The 24,179-nt window shown below is 42.0% G+C and overlaps 2 protein-coding genes across 3 annotated transcripts in view; one reads left to right on the top strand and one right to left on the bottom strand.

Annotated features, from left to right (window-relative positions):
• Positions 1-21,965, bottom strand: part of HESX1 (HESX homeobox 1) — a 30,240-nt gene extending 8,275 nt beyond the window's left edge. The window contains exon 1 of the mRNA XM_054479679.1: positions 20,646-21,965. The gene's annotated coding sequence lies outside the window, so the exon portion shown is untranslated. The remainder of the gene's footprint in view (positions 1-20,645) is intronic.
• Positions 21,966-22,092: 127 nt separating this feature from the next.
• Positions 22,093-24,179, top strand: part of APPL1 (adaptor protein, phosphotyrosine interacting with PH domain and leucine zipper 1) — a 45,273-nt gene continuing 43,186 nt past the window's right edge. The window contains exon 1 of one of the 2 annotated variants that reach the window (XM_054479670.2): positions 22,093-22,287. In XM_054479670.2, coding sequence (XP_054335645.1) covers positions 22,234-22,287 — 54 coding nt within the window. In that variant the 5' untranslated portion in view covers positions 22,093-22,233. The remainder of the gene's footprint in view (positions 22,288-24,179) is intronic. The other variant, XM_054479671.2, reaches the window with a different exon arrangement.

Genomic DNA, 24,179 nt, shown 5'->3' with positions numbered 1-24,179 from the left:
AGCATCTCAAAAAAGCAAAAACAAAACAAAACAAAACAAAACAGTGCTTAGCTCATACTAGGTGAAAGAATAAATGATGGTCAACTGTGTCAATGCCGCTGAGAGGTTGAGTAACATGAAGACAGAAATATATCCACCAGATTTGTTAACAAAGAGGTATTGGCAGCTTTGGCAAGCCTAAAAAGTAGAGAAAAAGCCAGACTTGAAAGTAAACTGAAGAGTGAATGGGACATTTTTGGTCTGGCAATATGCTGGGTCATATTCCTTGTAACACCCTTATATTACAAAACAGCTTGATTATAGATAAAACATACCTTTAAATGCATTGCTGAGATCTCAACAAGTAAGAGAAAATTTGTTTGTTCATCAGACAAAACAAAAACCAAAACCAGTAACCAAGCACTGAAATCAGAACTGCGAGCAGTGATCAGTAACCAGATGGTAAACACGGGGTTGCCTCCAAGGGCAAATAACTTTAGCATCAAAAACCAAGATATTAATCCTCAGACTAGCAGTAGGTGGGGCTGAAGACTCCTCTTGGTTCCTAGAAAAGGCAAATTAAACCCTCTCTGGAGGAAAGCATCCCTAATTTAGGTTCACAAGATTTCCACAGATTAACAGCAAACAAACATAAGCTCATAATCAAATATCATCAAGCATGTGAGGCCAGCCACCTCATGAGGGAAAGCCAGCAGAAACGAGATTTATAGCTTGTTCCAGAGACTGCTAGTTGTCCACCAATATCCATTCTATCCTTCCTCAGTAGCAATATAATTTTTTTTTTTTGAGTTTCAGTCTGTCGCCCAGGCTGGAGTGCAGTGGCATGATCTTGGCTCACTGCAACCTGCACCTCCTGGGTTCAAGCAATTCTCTTGCCTCAACCTCCTGAGTAACTGGGATTACAGGTGCGTGCCACCATGCCGGGCTAATTTTTTGTATTTTTAGTAGAGATGTGGTTTCACCATGTTGGCCAGGCTGGTCTTGAACTCCTGACCTCAAGTGATCCAACCCACCTCGGCCTCCCAAAGTGCTAGGATTACAGGCATGAGCCACTATACTGGGCCACAATATAGTTTTTAGGTAAAGGTTAACAATGACATTTCCCAGACTGCCTTGCATATAGGTGTGATCATGTGACTTCTTACCTCTGAGATGTGAGCAGAAACAACATGTCTAACTTTCAGGCCCAGCTATTAAAAGGTAGGGGTGACCCCTCTGTGTTCCCATTTTCTCTTTTCTACTATCTGGACTGTGGACAAGATGGTGGGAGCTGACGAAATGTTGAGAATAGCAGTGTAATGAGAAGAGGACTTCGAGCCCTGTGGATTGTGGATTGGACTTTGCATATCAGTACTGGACTACCTACTTGGACAAAGAATAAATGTCTGTCTTGTTATTTGGGGGTCTGTAAGTTATAGCAGTCAAGTCTATACCATAACTGATACAGATCTAGAAGAAATTCAGATATGGGAGTTAACAACAACAGATTGTAAAATTTCTAACAAGTGAAAGTTTAAAGAACTAAGAGTTACAATCATCAATAGGAACAAGCAAAAAGAAATTATTAGAAATGAGTGGGAAGATTTTAAAAAGAACTAAATGGAATTCATAAAATAAAAATGCATATAATTACTGAAATATACTCTGGATAAGTTAAAGAGCATTTTGGGTCGTCATGAGAGCGTCCTTCCCCACACCCTGGCCAATACTCACTGTTATAAACATTTTAAATTATTGCCAATCTGACACATAAAATAATTTGTTTCACATTTCTTCAAGTAAGGTTGGGCATTAATTTCTTTACAGGTTTATTGGTCAATGTGTATTTCTGCTTTTGTGAAATAATAGTGTATTCCCTCAGCCCATTTTTCTATTAAGGTGATGGTTTTGTTTGTTTCTTCACTTTCTTCAGAAGGCGGGGGTGATGGCAGGGACTAAATGGGAAGAAAAATGAGGAAACTTTTTGGGGTGATGGGAATCCTCTATATTTTGATAGATTTGGATTACACAGCTGTATGCATTTGTCAATACTCATTGACTGGTACTCTAAAATTTGTTCACTGTATGCAAAATTTTATCTATAAAAGCATAAACAAGTACTTAACTTGTCAATGTTACATATGCTAAAGAGTTTAAGAGGGAAGTATATTGATGTCTACAACTTGATTGATTGATTGATTGAGATGGAGTCTCCCTGTTTCCCAGGCTGTAGTGCAGTGGTGCGATCTCAACTCACTGCAGCCTCTGCCTCTCAGGTTCAAGCAATTCTCCTGCCTCAGCCTCCCTAGCAGCAGGGATTACAGACATGTGCTACCACACCCGGCTAATTTTTGTATTTTTTTTAGTAGAGATGGGGTTTCACCGTGTAGGCCAGGCTGGTCTCGAACTCCTGACCTCAAGTGATCTGCCCACCTTGGCTTCCCAAAGTGCTGAGATTACAGGCGTGAGCCACGGCACCAGAACTTGTTTTATGCATTTTAAAGTAAGTTGTAGGCCAGGCATGATGGCTCATGCCTGTAATCTCAGCACTTTGGGAGGCCGAGGCAGGCAGATCACTTGAGGTCAGGAGTTCGAGAGCAGCCTGGCCAACACGGTGAAGCCCAGTCTCTACTAAAAATACAAAAATTAGCTGAGCATGGTGGCACATGCCTGTAATCCTAACTACCTGGGAGACTAAGGCATGAGAATAGCTTGAACTGGGGAGGCGAAGTTGCAGTGAGCCGATATCATGCCACTGCACTCCAGTCTGGGTGACAGAGTGAGACTGTATCTAAAAAAAAAGAAAAAAAATGCATAAAGCATAAAATGGATGGATGGATAAATATGTGATGCTTTCATTATCACTCTTATTCAACATTATTGTGTAATTCTGGATGATTAGAACTTCTAAACCAATTGAGTTTTCTGGGATGATGAAAATGTTCTTCATATGAGCTATCCAATATGGTAGCCACTAGCTACATGTGGCTAATGAGCACTTGAAATGTTGCTAGTGCAACTGAGGAACTGAATTTTAAATGTAATTAAGTTTAATTTAATTTAAACTTGGACAGACACACACGGCTAGTGGCTCCAAACAGAATAACACAGACAGAGAACATTTCCATAACTGCAAGAAGTTTTACTGGACAGTGCTGGTCTAGAAGTATAGAACAATACTGAAAATAGTGATGATAGGCCGGGCGCGGTGGTTTACGCCTGTAATCCCAGCACTGTGGGATGCAGAGGCGGGGTGGATCACTTGAGGTTAGAAGTTCGAGACCAGCCTGGCCAATATGGTGAAACCCCGTCTCTACTAAAAATACAAAAAATTAGCCGGGTGTGGTGGGGCTTGTAGTCCCATCTACTTGGGAGGCTGAGGCAGCAGAATTGCTTGAACTCGGGAGGTGGAGGGTGCAGTGAGCTGAGATTGCACCATTGCACTCCAGCCTGGGAAACAGAGCGAGACTCCATCTCAATGAGACTTCATCTCAAGAGTGAAGCTCCATCTCAAAAAAAAAAAAAAAAAAGAAAAGAAAAGAAAAGAAAATAGTGATGATAAAAACAAAAAACAAACACCTTTGTTTTGTTCTGACATGAGAACAGTATTTCACCATTAAAATAGTATCTTCTGCTGGTTTTTAATAAATGCTGTTTATTTAGCACAATGTTATAATGAATACAAACACAAAATATCTACAGAGCTTTATTGCTTCTCCAGCATTTTAGCATATTTGTGTTTAATCTTCTCACAAATCTTTTATCACTTGGTAGCTGAGAAAACAGAAATTGAGAGTACAGTTGTAATACCAGAAGTCACTAACTAGGAAGTGGCAGAGCCTTGACTTGTATTTTCTGTCTCCAAATCCTGTTTTATTGACTTCACCAATTAATGGCCACTGTAACATCTTCACCAATGATCTCATAGTATAAATACCAAAGTGTACTAATCAATTAAGAAAAAAACTGTGAAAACTTTGCATATGATACTCAGTATCTCTCAACACTTACTTTGATATGAGAAAGAAAAGTCTGACATATTGACATTAGAGAGAAGAGATTTTAGGAATAAAATTGGACGGTCTATATTTCAAATATCTATACATACAAGATGAAGTACAAACTGAGAGGTTTATGTTTTTTCTTGTTTTAGGAACATGTAAATCTATTCATGTTTTGATAAATATTTATTTTTAAATTGTGTATTTCAATTAATATCCAAATCATTAACATCAGGAAAAATGTACTAGGTCTGAGGTGTTTTGGCAGAGATTTCTGTAAACCAGCCATACAATTATTATGCTGTGAGCGTAATAAGAAATGGAATAAGCAAAGCTCCAGTGAACCTTGCCCCTTCCTTACTTTTGCATAGGAATTGCACTGATTTCACACTTTCAGGATTTTTAATGTTAAAATGAATTTTCTAAAATATAAGTTCATTTTTTACTGCAATGCCTTCAGTGTTTCCTAGAACAATGCCCAAGTAGATATTCAATAAAATTTGCTGAATAAGTGAATTAAATGGATGGATGGACAGATGGGACTAGCAAGATGTGACATTTGAAACCTGACATGCAACTTAAATACTGTACTAGTATTGTTTATTATTTAAGTTTACTTGAACAGGGCTTAACTATTGTTTTTTAATGTGTAAAGTAATCCCAGTTTTCTGTGAACTACATGTGTATCACTCCAGGGCAATCTACAAAAGAGAAGACATTATGGCATTCTGTAACTAAAATTTAATAAAAATTGAGATAGGGCATTCATTTAAAAATCTGAGTTTAGGCTGGGTGTGGTGGCTCATGCCTATAATCCCAGCACTTTGGGAGGCCGAGGCAGGGGGATCCCCTGAGGTCGGGAGTTTGAGACCAGCCTAACCAATATGGAGAAACCCCATCTCTACTAAAAATACAAAATTAGCCGGGCATGGTGGCACATGCCTGTAATCCCAGCTACTAGGGAGGCTGAGGCAGGAGAATCGCTTGAACCCGGGAGGTGGAGGTTGTGGTGAGCCGAGATCGTGCCATTGCACTCCAGCCTGGGCAACAAGAGTGAAACTCCATCTCAAAAAAAAAAAAAAAAAAAAAAAATCTGAGTTTAGGCCAGGTGCCATGGCTCATGCCTATAATCCAAGCACTTTGGGAAGCCGAGGTGGGAGAATTGCTTAAATCCAGGAGTTCAAGACCTACCTGGGCAACACAGTGGGACCTCATCTCTTCAAAAATTGAAAAACCTTTAGCTGGGTGTGGTAGCATGCGCCTGTGATCCCAGCTACTCAGGAGGCTGAGGTAGGAGGATCACTTGAGCACAGGAGGTTGAGGCTGCAATGAACTGTGATCATGCCACTGCACTCCAGCCTGGGTTACAGAGAAAGACCTGTCAAGAAAAAAAAAAAAAAAAGAAAGAAAAAAAAGGCCAGGCATGGTGGCTCATGCCTGTAATCCCAGCACTTTTGGAGGCCAAGGCAGGTGGATCACAAGATGTCAGGAGTTCAAGACCGGCCTGGCCAACATGGTGAAACCCCGTCCCTACTGAAAATACAAAAATTAGCCGGACGTGGTGGCGAGCACCTATAATCCTAGCTACTGGGGAGGATGAGGTAGGAGGAATTGCTTGAACCCAGGAGGTAGACGTTGCAGTGAGGTGAGATCGCGCCACTGCACTCCAGCTTGGACGACGGAGTGAGATGCCATCTCAAAAAAAAAAATCCAAGCTTAAAATCTAAAAATTTCAAGTCATGTTGAACAATTCTTATTTGTGGCACTCTGTGGTTTCTATGGCCCTTCTCTGCCATTGTTACTAGAGACACACAGGAGCTTTCCCAGTGATTACGAGGTTTAGGAGAGTAAGGTCTGTTTCATACAGTCTTCCATCTCCCCTGCACCCAGCACAGTGCCTGTCACATACGAAATGTTAAGTAAGTTTATTGAGTACGTTCGGTTTATAACAATTAAAAAGCATTTCAGCCTTTGCTCTTCTCAAATCTCAAAAGAGTAAAGTGTTATATTTTTGATTTTCAAACCAGTTAAAATTGTTTACAGTATAATGTATTGTACATATCAAGCTCTTGATTTAAAAAATTTGATATGAAGTCAACCAAAAGACAAATGCATTTTTATTTTTAAAAGATTCATTCTATAGGCTGGGCGTGGTGGCTCACACCTATAATCCCAGCACTTTGGGAGGCCGAGGTGGGTGGATCACAAGGTCAAGAGATCGAGACCATCCTGGCCAATATGGTGAAACTCCATCTCTACTAAAAATACAAATACTAGCTGGGTGTGGTGGCACGCGCCTGTAGTCCCAACTACTTGGGAGGCTGAGGCAGGAGAATCCCTTGAACTGGGGAGGCAGAGGTTGTAGTGGGCTGAGATCACGCCACTGCACTCCAGCCTGGGGACAGAGCGAGACTCTGTCTCAAAAAAAAAAAAAAAAAAAAAAGATTCATTCTATGCTGATCCAAGTAGCAAAGAGAAAAAACGTAAATTTTAAAATTCATTCTATACAACAGTACATGGAGTAAAATATGATAGTCTCCTTTACTTTTACCCCATCTTACCTCCCCAGCTTACTGGCTATCACCACTAGCAATGTAGCGTTTCTCCTGCCTGTCTTTCAAAATACTTTGACTTAAATAGGAGGATGCACACATGCACATATATATTTTTTTATTATACTTTGTTCTAGAGTACATGTGCACAACGTGCAAGTTTGTTACATAGGTATACATGTGTCATGTTGGTTTGCTGCACCCATCAACTCATCATTTACATTAGGTATTTCTCCTAATGCTATCCCTCCCCCAGCCCCTCACCTCCGACAGGCCCCGGTGTGTGATGTTCCCCGCCCTGGCACACATGCACATGGGGTCAAACATGTACTGTTCTGTAATGTGGTCCACACTTCCATAGTGTGACACATACACACACACACACACCACAAACATGTATAGCTCTGCCTCTCCCTTCAACACCTGCTTGGCACTACAAGTGGATGAACCATAATTTTATCAATCTATACCCCTGATAATGAGGCATATAGGTTGTCTCCAATTTTTTACTATACCATTTTGGCAATGAACGTCTTCTACATACATGTTAGCACACATGCAGGGGTGTATGGAAATGCATGGAAATCCATGGAAAACTTTCTTTGAAAAGCATATTATTTTTTAGTGGATGCTGCCATATTTCCTTCTAAGAACTCTTTACCAATGAACACTCTCATCCAGTCGAACCCTTGTTCTTATGTCCTGCCTGGATTGACAGTGGGAACAAGAAAACTCAGGGCTGAGCTAAATTAGACTCAGGTTTTTCTCAGACTCAACATTCAAAGATAAAATGGTTTAGGATTTAGGCTCCAAAGGGCTCAGGCCTAAACTTTAGTGCTATTTAATCTAATTGCTGTAGATTAAATGGGAGTTGTCAGTTAACCCAAGAACTTGATAGTTATTTATAACATTGTTTCTGGGGGATAAATGTTATGGTTTTAAACAACTCTAACTTTCTGGCCAGGCGCGGTGGCTCACACCTGTAATCCTAGCACTTTGGGAGGCCGAGGCAGGCGGATCACGAGGTCAGCAGTTCAAGACCATCCTGGCCAACATGGTGAAACACCATCTCTACTAAAAATACAAAACTTAGCTGCAGTGGCAGTCATCTGTAATCCCAGGTACTCGGGAGGCTGAGTCAGGAGAACTGCTTGAATCCAGGAGGCGGAGGTTGAAGTGAGCCGAGATCATGCCACTGCACTCCAGCCTGGGCGACAGAGCGAGACTCCGTCTCAAATAAATGAATAAATAAATAAACTTTTCAATGATAACAAACATTTGTTAAACTCCAACATATATCAGGGAGTGCACTAGGACTCAGAGCATAGAGATGAAATCATTTCTGCCTTCAAGAAACTCATGATTAAGAGGATAGTAATTAATATTGATTTTATTAGGTATGATAATGTGATTATGGTTACCTAATATGCCCCTTTAAAAGATACTCAAGTATTTACAGGTGAAATTTCATGATGTCTGGGTTTTGCTTTCAAATATTTTAGGAAAACAGAAAGAAAACCAAGAAAGAGATAATTGAGGCAGGTATTGCAAAATGTTGACGAGTTGAATTAGAGACCGGTATATGTGGATTCATTATTCTCTCTACTTTTGTAAATAGTAACATTCTCTTTAGTCTTCTAAGAACACCAGTATGTACATACACATTACAATATAACAAAATAAACAACATAGGCACAAGTGACTATGGGAATAGAAAATGGCCCAAATCTACTTGGGTGAGATTGAATAGGACCGAGGAAGGGTTAAGAACCGAACTCTAATGTCAGATTATCTGGGTCTAAATTCCAGCTCTTCTTAGCTATGTGACTTTGAGCATATAACTTAGCCTTTTTGAGCCTGTTTCTTCTGCAATAAAATGGGGATTATTATAGTGCCTAATTAATGATCCAATATATTAAAATCTGCAAAGCTCTTGGAATAGAGCCTGACACATAGTAGACATTACATAAACTGCTTACCATTACTTACTTATTGCTGTTATCAATGTTATTATAAGGGCTTTTCAGAGATGTGTTGAGGCAGAGATGTTTCAAGAAAAGGTCAGAGAAAAGCAACATAATATAAGGCCCGTCAGAGACAGGGGTGTGTGTGTGCTTGTCTGTTGAGGGGAGGAGGAGAAAGTTAATGTGATTCCAATATTTCTAGCTTAGATGACCAGATGAATGATGGTATCATTAACTAAGAAGGGAATATAGATGAAGGAGCGTTTATCAATCAAAATACAATACAAATTGTATTTCTAATTATATACACAAATGGGAAAGTATTTAGCAAACTGAATTACTTCAGAATTAAGACAAAGTTCCCAGAATGAGATGGTAAAACTCCAGTGAAAATTGACAGAATGTGATAAATGATAAAGATCTAAAAATATTTTAGGGAATAACTTTATCTAGAATAGTAAATATTACTGTCATATATCTCACACATATAACCTAAATAAGTGAGTTCATTTTAGTACTAGAAGACTGCAAATAACAGTTCAGAAATCTAGCAACTCAGATATTAGAAATACTTTAAAATAAATATATATTTCTAAAAGGTTGTAATCAAATAAGGCAGCTATCATGGTTACCAATGGATTCTTCTAGGGAGATATGAGAATTCTCAGTGGTGTTTAGGTTCTCATAAAAGTAGGGATAGAAAAGAGCAAAGATGAACTCTGGAATATTTTACTTTGAGTGCCCAGAGGTCTTACCACTTTCCAGGACCCAAAGTTTCTTCTTTTCTATAGCCAAGACACCTATTTAATAATCTCTCTTTAAAAACAGAAAAATGTTGGCCAGGCGCGGTGGCTCACACCTGTAATCCCAGCACTTTCAGAGGCTGAGGCAGGCGGATCACCTGAGGTCAGCAGTTTGAGACCAGCCTGGCCAACATGGTGAAACCTTGTCTCTACTAAAAATACAAAAATTAGCCAGGTGTGGTGGTGGGCGCCTATAATCCCAGCTACTTGGGAGGCTGAGGCAGGGGAATTGTTTGAACCCGGGAGGCAGAGGTTGCAGTGAGCCAAGGTCGTGCCATTGCACTCCAGCCTGGGTGACACAGTGAGACTCCATCTCAAAAAACACACAAACAAACAAACAAAAAAACCACAGAAAAATGTTAACGCAAAAATGAACAATTTAGCAATGTATCATGTTCAACGGTCTATTCATGATTATAGCTATGTACCTGGTTTTAATCTGTAATGTTTTTTATTTAATTTTGAAACAATCTCAAACTTACTTAAAAGTTGCAAGTACAGTACAAAAACCTTTCTCTCCAACCGTTTGAGTAGTTGCTGACATGATGCCCCATCAACCCTGAATAATGTTTTTCCTGCAAACAAGGATTTCCTCCTATATAATCACAATCAAACCATCAAAATCAATAAAGTAACATTGGTTATATCATTACCATGTAATCATCAAACCCCATTCAAGTTTCATTCATTGCCCCAAATAACTTCCTTCACAGTAAAATAATCAGTTCAGAATCACACATTGTCTTCAATTGTGTCTCTTAAGTCTCATTCAATCAGCAAAAGATCCTCAGTATTTTCTTGACCTTCATGACCTCGACACTTTTTAAAGATTACAGTCAGCTACTTTGTAGAATGTCCTTCATTTAAGGTTATCTGGGCTGGGCACATTGGCTCACACCTGTAATGCCAGCACTTTGGGAGGCTGGAGGCTGAGGCAGGCAGATCACTTGAGCCCAGCAGTTAGAGATCAGCCTGGTAAGGGAGACCTCATCTCTATAAAAGCCACAAAAAATTAGCCAGGCATGGTGGTGTGCATCTGTAGTCCCAGATACCTAGGAGGCTGAGGTGAGAGGATCACCTGAGCCCAGAAGGTTGAGGCTGCAGTGAGCTATATTGTGCCACTGCACTCCAGGCTAGGTGAGAGTGAGACTCTGTCTCAAAAAATAAAAAATAAAGTTATATCTGATGTTTCCTCGTGACTACGTTCAGGTTGAGCATCTTTGGTAGGAATGTCACAGAAGTAATGCTGTGTTCTCATTATTTCCAATCAGGTAGCACATGATTTTGATATGTCACATTACTGGTGATATTTAATTTTGATTAAGATGTCTGCCAGCTTTCTCCACTGTAAAGTTACTCTTTTCCCCTTTATAATATTTTGTGTGGAGGAGGTACTTTAACCCTATGTAAATATTGTTTCTCATCAAATTTTTGAATTATTTATATCATTTATTTATATCAGTATGGACTCACAGTTTCCTATTTTAATAGGTTATAATCTCATTATTTATTATGATGTTCAAATTTCCCCAGATTTGGCCAATGGGAGTCCCCTTCAAGTCTGACATCATTTTTGAACACTTTCTAATTTCTGGCACAACAAGATGTCCCAGATACATCTTGTTCTTTTCTTGTTCCAGGGACTTAGGATAAGCCATTCCTCCAAGGAGCCCTCCAAGCTTCTTTTTAGTGGAGAATGGTGTTTAGAGGGCAAAATCTGGGCTGTATGTGTGTTCATTGCCATTGGGGCATCTCTGCTCCCAGGCCCTCTCAGTGGAAGAGCTAGGAAACACATGCATGTGATACATATACACGTTTATATCTACATTTATTTCCATATATTTACTGAAATCTGTGAGTTCACATGGATACTGTAATTCCAATCCAGCACCAGAGGGTTCATTCCAATTTTCTCCCTTTCCATATTTGTAATCCCTTTGACAGTGAGAAACCTGGCTTCCATTATCTTCAATATATTTACTTACTTGATCTGTCCCATGTATATAACCAAACTTTCATTGCCATCACCTCTTACTCACAGAGATGGCTTCCTTAACTCACTTGAGGACCAATCCCCTGTGCTAGTGCTAGGTGCTTCCCCAAAAAGCCCTTCTCTTCCTACTTGGGCTCTGACACCCCAGACCTAGCCATGCTCCACATCAATGCTGTTTTCACCTTGCTCTGAGGTATAAGGCTCTGAGACCCTGCACCAGGCTTCCCTCCTTTATGGGTACTTCCCTCACCCCTTGGGTTCTGAAATCCTGCACCAAACTCCCACCCCACACAAAAGTCCTCCTCGTCACGCTTGGGCTCCAAACTGCACTCTCATGCAGGTGCCCTCTTCACCCCACTTTTGTTCCAACATCCTGCCACCAAACACCCTCTTTACCATTTTTGTGCTCTGACAACCCCCTCCACAGATGCCTCCTCACCTTGCACAGGCTCTGAAACCTCACACCAGGCGACTCCTCTGTGGGGATGTCCTCCTCACACAGCTTGGACTCCAACACCCTGTTCTGGGCCCCCGTGGCTTCTCCACTTTGTATCTATTCCTACTTTACCTGGCCGCACCTAATGGCTTTAAGGCTGAATTAGTATTCAGAAAGGGAAGAGGAAAAACTATAAACCCATTTGTATTTATTTTTTAGCTTTTATTTTTGGTTCAGGGATACACATGTAGGTTTGTTACATAGTTAAACCTGTGTCATGGGGGTTTCTTGTACAGATCATTTAATCTCCCAGGTACTAAGCCTAGTACCCAATAGTTATTTTTTTCTGATCCTCTTCCTCTTTCTAACCTCCACCCTCAAGCAGGCCCCAGTGTCTATTGTTGCCTCTTTGTGTCTATGTATTCTCATCATTTAGCTCCCATTTTTAAGTGAGAACATGTGGTATTTGGTTTTCTGTTCCTGCATTAGTTTGCTAATGATGACGGCCTACAGCTCTATCCATGTTTGGAAAGGACATGATCTCATTCTTTTTTTTTTTCTGAGATGGAGTCTCAGTCTTTTGCCCAGGCTGGAGTGCAGTAGCGTGATCTCAGCTCACTGCAACCTCTGCCTCCCGGGTTCAAGTGATTGTCCTGCCTCAGCCTCCCAAGTAGCTGGGATGACAGGCACCCGCCACCACACCCGGCTAATTTTTGTATTTTTAGTTGAGACAGGTTGTGCCATGTTGGCCAGGCTGGTCTTGAACTCCTGACCTCAGGTGATCCACCCGCCTTGGCCTCCCAAAGTGCTGGGATTACAAACATGAGCCACCATGCCCAGACAATCTTACTCTTTTTTTATGGCTGCATAGTATTCTGTGGTGTATATGTACCAAATTTTCTTTATCTAGTCTACCATTGATGGGCATTTAGGTTGATTCCATGTCTTTGCTATTGTGAATAGTGCTGCAATGACCATTCACATGCATGTACCTTTATGGTAGAATGATTTATATTCCTTTGGGTTTGTACCCAGTAATATGATTGCTGGGTTGAATGGTAGTTCTGTTTTTAGCTCTTTGAGGAATTATCACACTGCTTTCCACATGGCTGAACTAATTTACACTCCCACCAATAGTGTATAAGTGTTCCCTTTTCTCTGCAATCTTACCAGCACCTGTTATCTTTTTACTTTTTAATAGTAGCCATTCTGACTGTTGTTCCCCTCTTTGTGTCTATGTATTCTCATCATTTAGCTCCCATTTGTAAGTGAGAATATGTGGTATTTGGTTTTCTGTTTCTGCATTAGTTTGCTAATGATGATGGCCTACAGCTCCCTACAGATGGTATCTCATTGTGGTTTTTATTTGCATTTCTCTAATGATCAATGATATTGGGCTATTTTTCATATGCTTGTAGGCCACATGTATGACATCTTCTGAAAAGTGTCTGTTCGCATCCTTTGCCCACTTTTTCTTTTTTTTTTTAGACGGAGTCTTGCTCTGTCGCCCAGGCTGGAGTGCAGTGGCGTGGTCTCGGCTCACTGCAAGCTCTGCCTCCCAGATTCACGCCATTCTCCTGCCTCAGCCTCCCGAGTAGCTGGGACTACAGGCGCCCACCACCACGCCTGGCTAATTTTTTGTATTTTTAGTAGAGATGGGGTTTCACCGTGTTAGCCAGGATGGTCTTGATCTCCTGACCTCGTGATCCGCCTGCCTCGGCCTCCCAGAGTGCTGGGATTACAGGCGTGAGCCACCGCGCCTGGCCTCCTTTGCCCACTTTTTAATGGGGTTGTTTTTTCCTTGTAAATTTGTTTAAGTTTCTTATAGATGCTGAATATTAGACCTTTGTCAGATGCATAGTTTCCAAAAATTTTCTCCCGTTCTGTAGGTTGTCTGTTTACTCTGTTGATAGTTTCTTTTGCTGTGCAGAAGCTCTCAAGTTTTATGAGATCCCATTTGTCAATTTTTGCTTTTGTTGCAATTGCTTTTGGCATTTTCATCATGAAATCTTTGCCTAATCCTATGTCCAGAACGGTATTGCCTAGGTTTTCTTCCAGGGTTTTTGTAATTTTGGGTTTTACATTTAAGTCTTCAATCCATCTTTAATTGATTTTTGTATATGGCGTAAAAAAGGGTCCAGTTTCAATCTTTGACATATGGCTTGCCAGATAGCCCAGCACCATTTATTAAACAGGGAGTCCTTTCCCTATTGCTCGTTTTTGTCAGCTTTGTTGAAGATCAGATGGTTGCAGGTCTGCAGCCTTATTTCTGCGCTCTCTACTCTGTTCCGTTGGTCTATGTACCTATTTTTGTACCAATACCATGCTGTTTTGGTTACTGTAGCCCTGTAGCAGAGCATGAAGTCGTTTTTTATGACTTTTTTAAAGCATTGTCTTAAGACATTACTTTTGGTCCTGTTTATAGTGAATGTGATTTAGCTAAATCACTAATGTAGTCTTTTTCCCTTTAAATCAAAGGATCTTGTAAATGATTGAGTTTACTTAAGACAAAGTTTATTTGCCTTTTATTTTTTATTTTTATTTTTTTCTGAGACAGAGTCTCACTCTGTCGCCCAGGATGGAGTGCAGCGGCGCGATCTTGGCTCACCACAACCTCTGCCTCCCAGGCTCAAGTGATTCTCCTGCCTCAGCCTCCCAGGTAGCTGGGATTATAGGCGCGCACCACCACTGCCCATCTAATTTTTGTATTTTTAGTGGAGACAGGGATTCATCATATTGGCCAGGCTAGTCTTGAACTCCTGACCTCAAATGATCCACCCACCTCGGCCTCCCAAGGTGCTGGGATTACAGGCACGAGCCACCACGCCTGGCCACCCATAAGTTATTACATAGTATATCACCAATTCTTCAGTTTCCCCAACATTTGTTTCAAATCGCTGCCTTTATTAAAGGTGTTTTTGCCCAAAATTAGGGTAAGAGCCAAAGTCCTCATAGTGGGCACAAGGCTTTGCCTGACGTGGCCTCCTCTCCCTTCCTTTATACCTCAGGCTTTCCCCTGGCTTGCTCTTCTCCTGTCATCTTGGGCTCTGCGCAATTCTTGAACAAGGCCAGGCCACTCTTACATTAGGGGTGACGGCTTCTGCCCTGGTGGTCTCTCCTTCTGGAATGTTTGCTCCCTAGATATCCCCATGGCTCTTTCCAGCCACTCCAAGTTTTTGTTCAAATGTTACTTTCTCAATGAAGCCCATTCTGAAGAACCTGTTTAAAATTGCAGCTGCCCCGGCTCTGTTTTCCCTACTCTGTTTTTTTGTTTTTTTTTGAGACAAGGCCTTGCTCTATCACCCATGCTGGAGTGCAGCCTCTACTCCATGGCTCAATGCAGCCTCCAACTCTCCAGCTCAAGCGATCCTCCCACCTCAGCCTCCCAAGTAGCTAGGACTATAGGTACACACCACCATACCCAGCCAATTAAAACTTTTTTTTGTTAAGATGGGTCCTTGTCATGTTGCTCAGGCTGGTCTTGAACTCCTGGGCTCAAGCCATCCTCCCACCTCAGCCTCCCAAAGTGCTGGGATTACAAGCATGAGCTGCTGTGCCTGGCCTTCCCTACTCTATTTTCTATAGCACTTATGACATTCTAACATACTATTCTTTATTTTACTATATAAGATAAGGTTTGCCTAGGCTGGAGTACAGGGGTGCAATCATAGCTCACTACAGCCTTGTAGCTCTAATATGCTATACTTCTTATATATCTATCTATTTATTTTGAGATGGAGTCGTGCTCTGTTGCCCAGGCTGGAGTGCAGTGGCACAATCTCGGCTCACTGCAAACTCTGCCTCCCGGGTTCCAGCGATTCTCCTGCCTCAGCTTCCCGAGCAGCTGGGACTACAGTCTCGTGCCACCATGCTCAGCTAATTTTTGTATTTTTAGTAGAGATGGGGTTTCACCATATTGGCAAGGCTGGTCTCGAACTCCTGACCTCGTGATCCACTCGCCTCGGCCTCCCAAAGTGCTGGGATTACAGGCATGAGCCACTGCTCCCGGCCAACATGCTATACTTCTAATACTACTTACTATATTTATTTTTTATTGTCTTTCTCCCCACCATATCTACTAACCTGTAGCTCCACAATGACAGATATTTTTGTTTTGTTCATTATTTAATAAATATTTGTTGAATGAAGACAGCTGTTCCCTGAGGTAGTCTGAATCCTAAATAATTGGCGCCATCTAGTGTTCTTGGAAGCATGTGTGAATTATCCCTGAGAGTCTTATTTGTGTTAGCCATTGGATAAATAGTACTGGTATAATCAATTCTACTACTCTGTTTTCCACTGCCCTCTATGGCTCTGAAAATATTAAAATGTTTTCAATGATTAAACAGGCACAGGACATATTAATTTCTCTAAAAGCTTTTTTTTTTGAGACAGGGTCTCGCTATCACCAGGCTGGAGTACAGTGGCAAGATCACGGCTCACTGCAGTCTTGACCTCCTGGGCTTAAGCAATCCTCCCACCTCAGCCTCCCGAGTAACTGGGACTACAGGCATGTGCCACCACACCTGGCTAATTTTTAAATTTTTTGTAGAGACACTGTCTCACTATGTTGCCCAGGTTAGTCTCAAATTCCTGGGCTCAAGCGATCCTCCCGCCTCAGCCTCCCAAAATTTTGGGATTACAGGTGTGAGCCACTGCCCCCAGCCTATGAGCAATTTTTTCTCCAATGATTTGACTGTTCCTTCCAGAATTCCCATGTGGGGTAAGTGTCATGAAAATCTTTTAACTTTGGGGCACCTCTACCCACTCACCACCCGCCAAACAAACAAACAAAAAAACAAAAAACAAAACAAAACAAAACAAAAACTCCTAAAAACCTCAAAATGGCAATAATCTTGGCTATTTTGTAATTGTTTTGGTACACTTTTCCTCCAGAATTTCAAAGAACATATTTATTGATTTTGAAATTTTGGTTTTGGCCTCAAAAGCCCTGAAATCAGTGATAAAACATTAGCAAGAGTAACTAATGTTATTTAAAATAGCATCAGAATTCTCTAAGGTAATGAGCCCAATCTTCTGATTTAAAAAATATTGGTTTTTAAAAAAACAACAAAAAAAAAAAAGAAAATGTTGTACATATACACCATGGAATACTATGCAGCCATAAAAGGAATGAGATCATGTCCTTTGCATGGACATAGATGAATCTGGAAGACATCATCCTCAGCAAACTAACAGAGGAATAGAAAACACCGCATGTTCTCACTCATATGTGGGAGCTGAACAATGAGAACACATGGACACAGGGAGGGGAACGACATACACCAGGGCCTGTCGGAGGGTGGGGGGGTGAGAGGAGGGAGAGCATCAGGACAAACAGCTAATGCATGCGGGGCTTAAAACCTAGATGACGGGTTGATAGGTGCAGCAAACCACGGTGGCACACATATACCTATGTAACAAATGTAGAGGTTCTGCGCATGTATCCTGGAACTTAAAAAAAAAAAAAGATATTCCCATACAACTATCAGAATTTCAATAAACATCATTTCTGAAAAGAAAAAAAAAAAAAAAAAAAAAATATTGGTTTTTAAAAAAATATGATAGAGACAAAAAAGCTTCAACATATTAAAATATTTTAATATTTAATAGTTGATAATGAAAAAGATAATTTTTACTGAATGCTTATTGTGCTAGGAGCTACTCCAAAAGCTCATTAATCATCTTAACAACCCTATTAATATAAGTTCTCTAGTATTAAGCTCCATTTTTCAGATGACAGAGTGGAGAAACAGAGAAGTTAAATAACCTTACTTAAGTCACAGAGCTACTAAACAGTGGAGCCAGAATTTAAATCACAGCCCAAGCTCATGAGCTCATAACCATCTGCTCATCTACCTCCACACAGAAGGGCTATGATGCTATTTTGTGTTAAAGTTCTTGGCCTGGTCAAACAAATTAATTAACGTGTTCTTCTAAAAAGGAATCAAGGCAACCATAGATAAACAAAAGCATATACAATTTTCCTAGAAGTTTTTTTTTTCTTTTTACCGTCAAGAAAGTTGAAGCTGCAGAATTGTCCCGCATTCTAAGGATGCTGTGGCAATGAGTAAAAGTGACATCAAGGTCAAGGTCAAAGGCAGAAGCTAGTTTGCAGTGGCACAATGAAGAACCAGATGGTCCTTACTGCCCTCCCACCTCTTTTTGTCACCCATTCCTCAGAACTTTTTGTTCTACCCTCCAATTGTCCAAAGCTTCCCCCTACTCTGCTACTGGCTCTAATGTTTTAAAATAGATTAAATGACTCAAGTTCCCAAATTATCAATTTTCTTGAAATCTGCTATTTCCTGAATCTGCTTTATCTCAGCTGGTATTAAGAAAATAATTGAATTATCTGTTAAAGTTAGTCCTACTAAGGAGTGATTTACCAGGTAACAGCCAGAATTTTTTGCATTATACATTATACTCTTTAAAAGGAGTATGAATTTCCCAGAATTTTAGATTGATGGAGTCTTTCAGAGAATATTTGTGAGTAGGTGGTTTCCAGGCTCGTTAGCCTGGAAATCATGTCCTTCTCGCCATCCTCAGCTGGAATCTAGGATTCCTTTTCTAAATGTTTGCTTGACTCTTTATTTTTTGTTAATTTTTTTTTTTTTTTTTAATTTAGACTGAGTCTCGCTTTGTCACCCAGGTTGGAGTGCGGTGGTGTGATTTCGGCTCACTGCAACCTCCGCCTCCCAAGTTCAAGCGATTCTCCTGCCTCAGCCTCCCGAGTAGCTGGGATAACAGGAACCTGCCACCACATCCAGCTAATTTTTGTAGAGACGGGGTTTCACTATGTTGCCCAGCCTGGTCTTGAACTCTTGACCTCAGGTGATCCACCCGCCTCGGCCTCCCGAAGTGCTGGGATTACAGGCATAAGCCACTGCACCAGGCCTATTTTTTAAATTTTTAATTTAATTTAATTTATTTTTTGTACAGATGGTGTCTCTGTGTTGCCCAGGCTAGTCTCAGACTCCAGAGCTTAAGCAATCCTCCCACCTTGACCTCCCAAAGTGCTAGGATTACAACCATGAGCTACTGTGCCCACCTGACTCTTTAAAAACTGTTTTTAAATACAAAGTGATTTAGGAAAGGGAAATGATCATTCTCCATCTTGGATAGAGTTTTTCCTCATGTGGTTTGTGGATTACCCACTTCAGACTTAACTGGAGAGATTCCCAGCCCTGACTCTGACCTATTACACCAAAATCTTCCAGCAGGGCTCAAGAATCTGTATTCTAACAACCTTCCCAGATGATTTTTATGTGTGCATTAAGTTTGGAAACCACTGACCTAAAGGGATAATTTTTAAAAGTAAAGCACCAGCATCACTTGGGTTATTGGATTCTTTCCTATTACAGATCACAGACCAGAACTTCAAGGAGTATCATGTAAAAACCTAATTATAAGACCAAACATAATTTTAGGAGACTAATAATTAACAACTCTATTTACAAGACTGTATGTCCTTTTGTTGTAAATTATAGGTGTGAAATGTCTCAAGGTATATATGTGAAACATCTCAAAGAAATCTTTAGTGGATGTTGTTTAATCCTGACTTGCTTTCCATAAAATTAACCAGTTGCCCAAAGTTTTTACTCTACTACCCACACATGAGTCTCCAGTAACCCCTAAGGCATTCTCTGAACAAGCCTCATTTCCTGTATAAAAGAAAACTGGCTTAAAATGAACTGAGTTTGGTTAACTGCACAAAACTTAGGCTGATCAAACTTAAAGTGGTTATCAAAAAGGACTATGAATTTTGCAGCTTTGGAGATGTTTTAACTTAGGAAATACAACCATATTTTTGGATGAGCGGGTATACAGTGGCCTAAAGCTAGAGAATCCAAATGGAAGGTTAAAACTGGATTCTAGTACAAATAGGTTAAAACTAGATTTGACTAAACCTACCTCTCCATCCAATTGAATGTGAACCTGTTTTTGTTTGTTTTATTTTTTCATTTTTATTTATTTTTTGTTTTTGAGATGGAGTCTCGCTCTGTCGCCCAGGCTGGAGTGCAGTCTCAGCTCACTGCAACCTCCACCTCCCGGGTTCAAGCGATTCTCCTGCCTCAGCCTCCCAAAGAGCTGGAACTACAGGCGCGTGCCACCATGCCCAGCTAATTTTTGTATTTTTGGTAGAGACGGGGTTTCACCAGGTTGGCCAGGATGGTCTCCATCTCTTGACCTCTTGATCCGCCTGCCTCAGCCTCCCAAAGTGCTGGGATTACAGGCGTGAGCCCCACCGCGCCCAGCCTGTCTTATTTTTTAACCAGCTGAGGCCGGCAAGAATTCCTTGCCGTTCTGCAATAATGTAATGGCCTCTTCAGAGTCCTTTACAGAAACACAGTTTAGGTGTACATAACATACTAAGAAGGAAACCATTTAACTTGACAATACCACACCCAGATAATTCAGATACCTAATCGAATTTTTCATCGGAATTATTTGGTTTGGCCAAGTTAATTCGGTAACAAATACTTTTCTTTTTTTTTTTTTTCTTTTTTTTTTTTTTGAGACGGAGTCTCGCTCTGTCGCCCAGGCCGGAGTGCAGTGGCACGATCTCGGCTCACTGCACCTGGGCCTCCCGGCTTCAATTGAATCTCCTGCCTCAGCCGCCTGAGTAGCTGGGACTACAGGCACGCCACCACGCCCGGCTAATTTTTGTATTTTAGTAGAGACTGGGTTTCGCCATGTTGGGCAAGCTGGTCTTGAACTCCTGACCTCAGGTGATCCACCTGCCACGGCCTCCCAAATTGCTGGGATTACAGGCGTGAGCCACAGCGCCCGGCCTTTTTTTTTTTTTTTATACATTGTTTACACGACTCACTTACTCCTGATTCTTAACAGTTGTCACAACCTTTCTTCTCCTTCATTTAAAATCTAACTCAGTTCAATCAGGAAGGTCACTTACCTTGAAAGTCTTCCTTCTTTAGAGCTGGGGTGCATGGTGTTCTTGTTGGCAGAGTAGAAATGAGATATCAAGGAAAAAGAAACTGTAATACAACTGGGAACCCTTAACTCATTGTAAGAACTGCCTCCAAGTCAACTTCCTCAAAAACTAAAGAACTCTTCGAGAGAGAGAGACTGGCTGATAAACAATCTAAGGGGAAAACTTTTAAAGATTGTGACACTAAAAATAATTCCGTAAAACTACAATGCAAGTCTACCCAACAAAACTTTAAAAACATAATTTTATCTTTCCTTCAAGAGATCATGGGAAAATCTACTATTTTCGTTTAAAATATATAACTTCTATTTGTTACTATATTTGGATTTGTGCTACTACTATTCTGGATTTGTTCCCATGTATCTGTGGAACCAGGAAGCTAATAATCTTTACTCAGCATCTCTGCTATTTCTTGAATGAAAATGGAATGGATTGGTGGAATTAATGGCTAGATGTTTAGAAGACACTAGTTACTTTGTTATTTTCTCTGTATAATGACGAAAGCCTACAACTATACAGAGACATAAACGAGCCAGGGTCACAGGTTGGGAAAGATGAAGAGGGAGGAGGAAAGGATGGGCTTGTAGCCCTCATCCGGTCAAATTCCCAACTTTGAGCTTCACTTTATTGTAAAATTAGAGGCTAAAACTATTTAAAGCTTCCAAAACTTTTTGATGAAACAGAAATGCCAATTAGTTACTAACATAATTAATCAGTGTATCCTGATTTTTAAAATATATTTTCCTTTGTGATTTAAAAGAAACATGGGAGTTGGAGTTGCAGCGTCAGTCCTGAAGGACTGACCTCGGGAGGCCAGGTAGGAACTGATAAACTGGCAACAAAATCACGTGTTTTCAACTGAATATACTGATATTCAAGCGTCCAGAAAAACAATTTCGAGACTACGTTCACAAGTTTGCCAGAAAGCCCTATTATTGACACAGCTGTGGATCTCACACATTGAGTTAGTCAGCACCATTCTGCTGGAGGGGATTAAGACTGGATGCTTCGAGCGGAGTTGGGAAGGTTATCATCTGAGGAAACTAAAAGGCGCCAACAGTAGGACTTTCTCCAAGGTCTCTGACAAAATATGTTGAGGGAAAAGTCAACCCGACCCAAATTCCCCCGTGTGGCCCGAACTCGAGGCTCCGACTCCTCGCGCCGGCAAGCTGAGGAAGAGACGGTCCCCTGCGATTTAGGTACAAACGCGCGCGTGCAGGGAAGGCCATCCCAGGGCAGACACTGCCACCTCCGCCGCTTCCGACGCCCGCGCTCGCGGGAGAGCCTAGCGCCCCATGGGAACCTCCCGACCACCGCCGCAGCGCAGATGGGCGTCCCCGAGAGCCAATGGACGCGCCGGGAGGCGGGGCAGGGAGGCCGAGGGGGCGGGATTTCCCGCACAGCCGCTCGGCGCCTGGAGAAGGCGGTGCGGGCGGGGACGGCGGCAGCGCCTGCCGGAGAGGGCGGGCCGGGGTCAGCTGCGGCGGGCGGGCCGGCGCGGGGAGCTGTGGGCGGCCGCTGCGTCTCCTGCCGCCGCCCTCCCTCCGCCACGATGCCGGGGATCGACAAGCTGCCCATCGAGGAGACGCTGGAGGACAGCCCGCAGGTGAGGCGCGGGAGCTGGTGGGCGACGAGGGAGAGTCCAGCGGGCCGACCCCAGGTCTGGCGCCTCCGCCGCTCCCGCAGGTGCCCGCCCCGGCCCAGGTGGGGGCCGCCGCCGCCCTAGGTCACGCCCGTCGCAGGCCGCGCCCCGAGTTGTGGAGGCTGGGCCCGCCGCCCAAGGCCCGCGTGGGCCTGCTCGGCTGGGCCATGGGCCGCAGGCGGAGACCGAGCCGCTGGTGCTCGTGGGCCGGGCGGTCACGTACGCGCGCGGGTCTCCTTTTTATTTGACGAAAGGCGCCGTTTTTATCGCGGTGATGTGAGGTGCCAAATCTCGATCCTGGAATTTTCTCCCCGAGAACCTCTTCAGAAAAAATTCAGAAGGGAGAGAAACCCCGGTAGTCTTATTTAATGATTTCCGAGGCTCAGCAAGCTAGGGAAGGAAGTGGATCGTTTTTCTTGGGGAGAGGCTGTAAGGTTGTGTGTGGAGACCTAACGGCAAAGCCCATGACGGGTGCCGGAGCCCAAGACCGCTCTCCCCGCCGAGTGTGCCCGTGTCGCGGCCGTGACTGTGGTCGCTGTCACTCGAGCTGTGCACGGCGAGGGATGGACGGTGCCTTCGCCGCTCCTCAACGCTGCGCTGCTCCCTGCAGACTTGGCCTTAATAAACTCATCAAAATAAAAGCCCTGTGTTCTGTGCGTCGGAATGATGCTGTGGTTGCTCTAGCTTAAGACAGTTTTGGAAAGTGTAACCATTTAATATGTTTTCAGTACTGAAGAATGAAATCAGCTATATTTTTTAAAATGTTGGCAGGGGCTGTAACTTGCATAGGGAAAACTTCATCTCTAAGCCTTTTTACACAAAAATTTAAACGGTTTAAGACGGTGTTGCTGGTTGGACACTATTTAGAATGAAACATTTCTGAATTATTGCTGATTTAGAAATGCAGTTGCACCATTTCGTGTGTCTTTACAGTTGAACATGGCCCCCAAAGAAGAAAAGCAGAAGAGGGCTAGATCTCCTTTTCCTGGATGGCACTTCTGCCATGGATTTTGTGCCAATGTTAATTGCCAAGTTGAAATGGGGCTCTGATTGTAGAATTGATTTGTTCTTTTTTATTCTGAAAGTTATCTTCACAGGCCAGTTGCCTGCTGCTAATGTACTCTTATCAGCCTATAGTGACAAAAAGAAAAACTCACATTTGGTTTATCTTGACTGCCAGTATACTCCGTTCAATTTTTTTCTTGATGATTTCTCCATATAAATTTATAAACTGTATTTGTTGCAGATGATTTGCAAAATGTTTGTGGAATTGGTTGTGGAAAAGTCAGGTGTACTTTGTCATTTTACTTTTTATTATGTAAGATTCAACAGGTTGCCTTACCTTTCTTCTCTTACTTGGCTTTTTTTTTTTTTAATAGCCCATAAAGACTACAAACGGCTCAGAATGGATTGCACACCGCCCTAGAAATGACTTGTGAGGCAGAGATAAACTCTTGACTCATCTAATTTCTTGAGGTTTTTGCACAGATTAGTTTACAACTTAAGAATTGTGGTTTTTTTTTTCTTTACAAGCATGCATCATACTAGTGTCCGTTTTACAGTATATTTGTTCGTTTTTTGAAATGGGGATCTTGCTATGTTTCCCAGTCTGGAGAGCAATGGCAGTTCACAGACACTATCGTAGTGCACTATGTCCTGGAACACCTATGCTGAAGTGATCCTTCTGCCTCAGCCTCCCTAGCAGCTGGGACTACAGGCGTGTGTCACTGTGCCAGCTATTTTTTTTTTTTTTTTTTTCCCGGAGACGGGGTTTTGCTCTTGTTGCCCAGGCTGGAGTGCAATGGTGCAATCTTGGCTCACTGCAACCAACCTCCGCCTCCCGGGTTCAAGTGATT

Source organism: Pongo pygmaeus, chromosome 2 (genome assembly GCF_028885625.2).
Source record: "Pongo pygmaeus isolate AG05252 chromosome 2, NHGRI_mPonPyg2-v2.0_pri, whole genome shotgun sequence".
NCBI lineage: Eukaryota > Metazoa > Chordata > Mammalia > Primates > Hominidae > Pongo > Pongo pygmaeus.
Note: the sequence above shows the minus strand (reverse complement) of the source record. Positions and strands in the feature narration are given on the sequence as shown.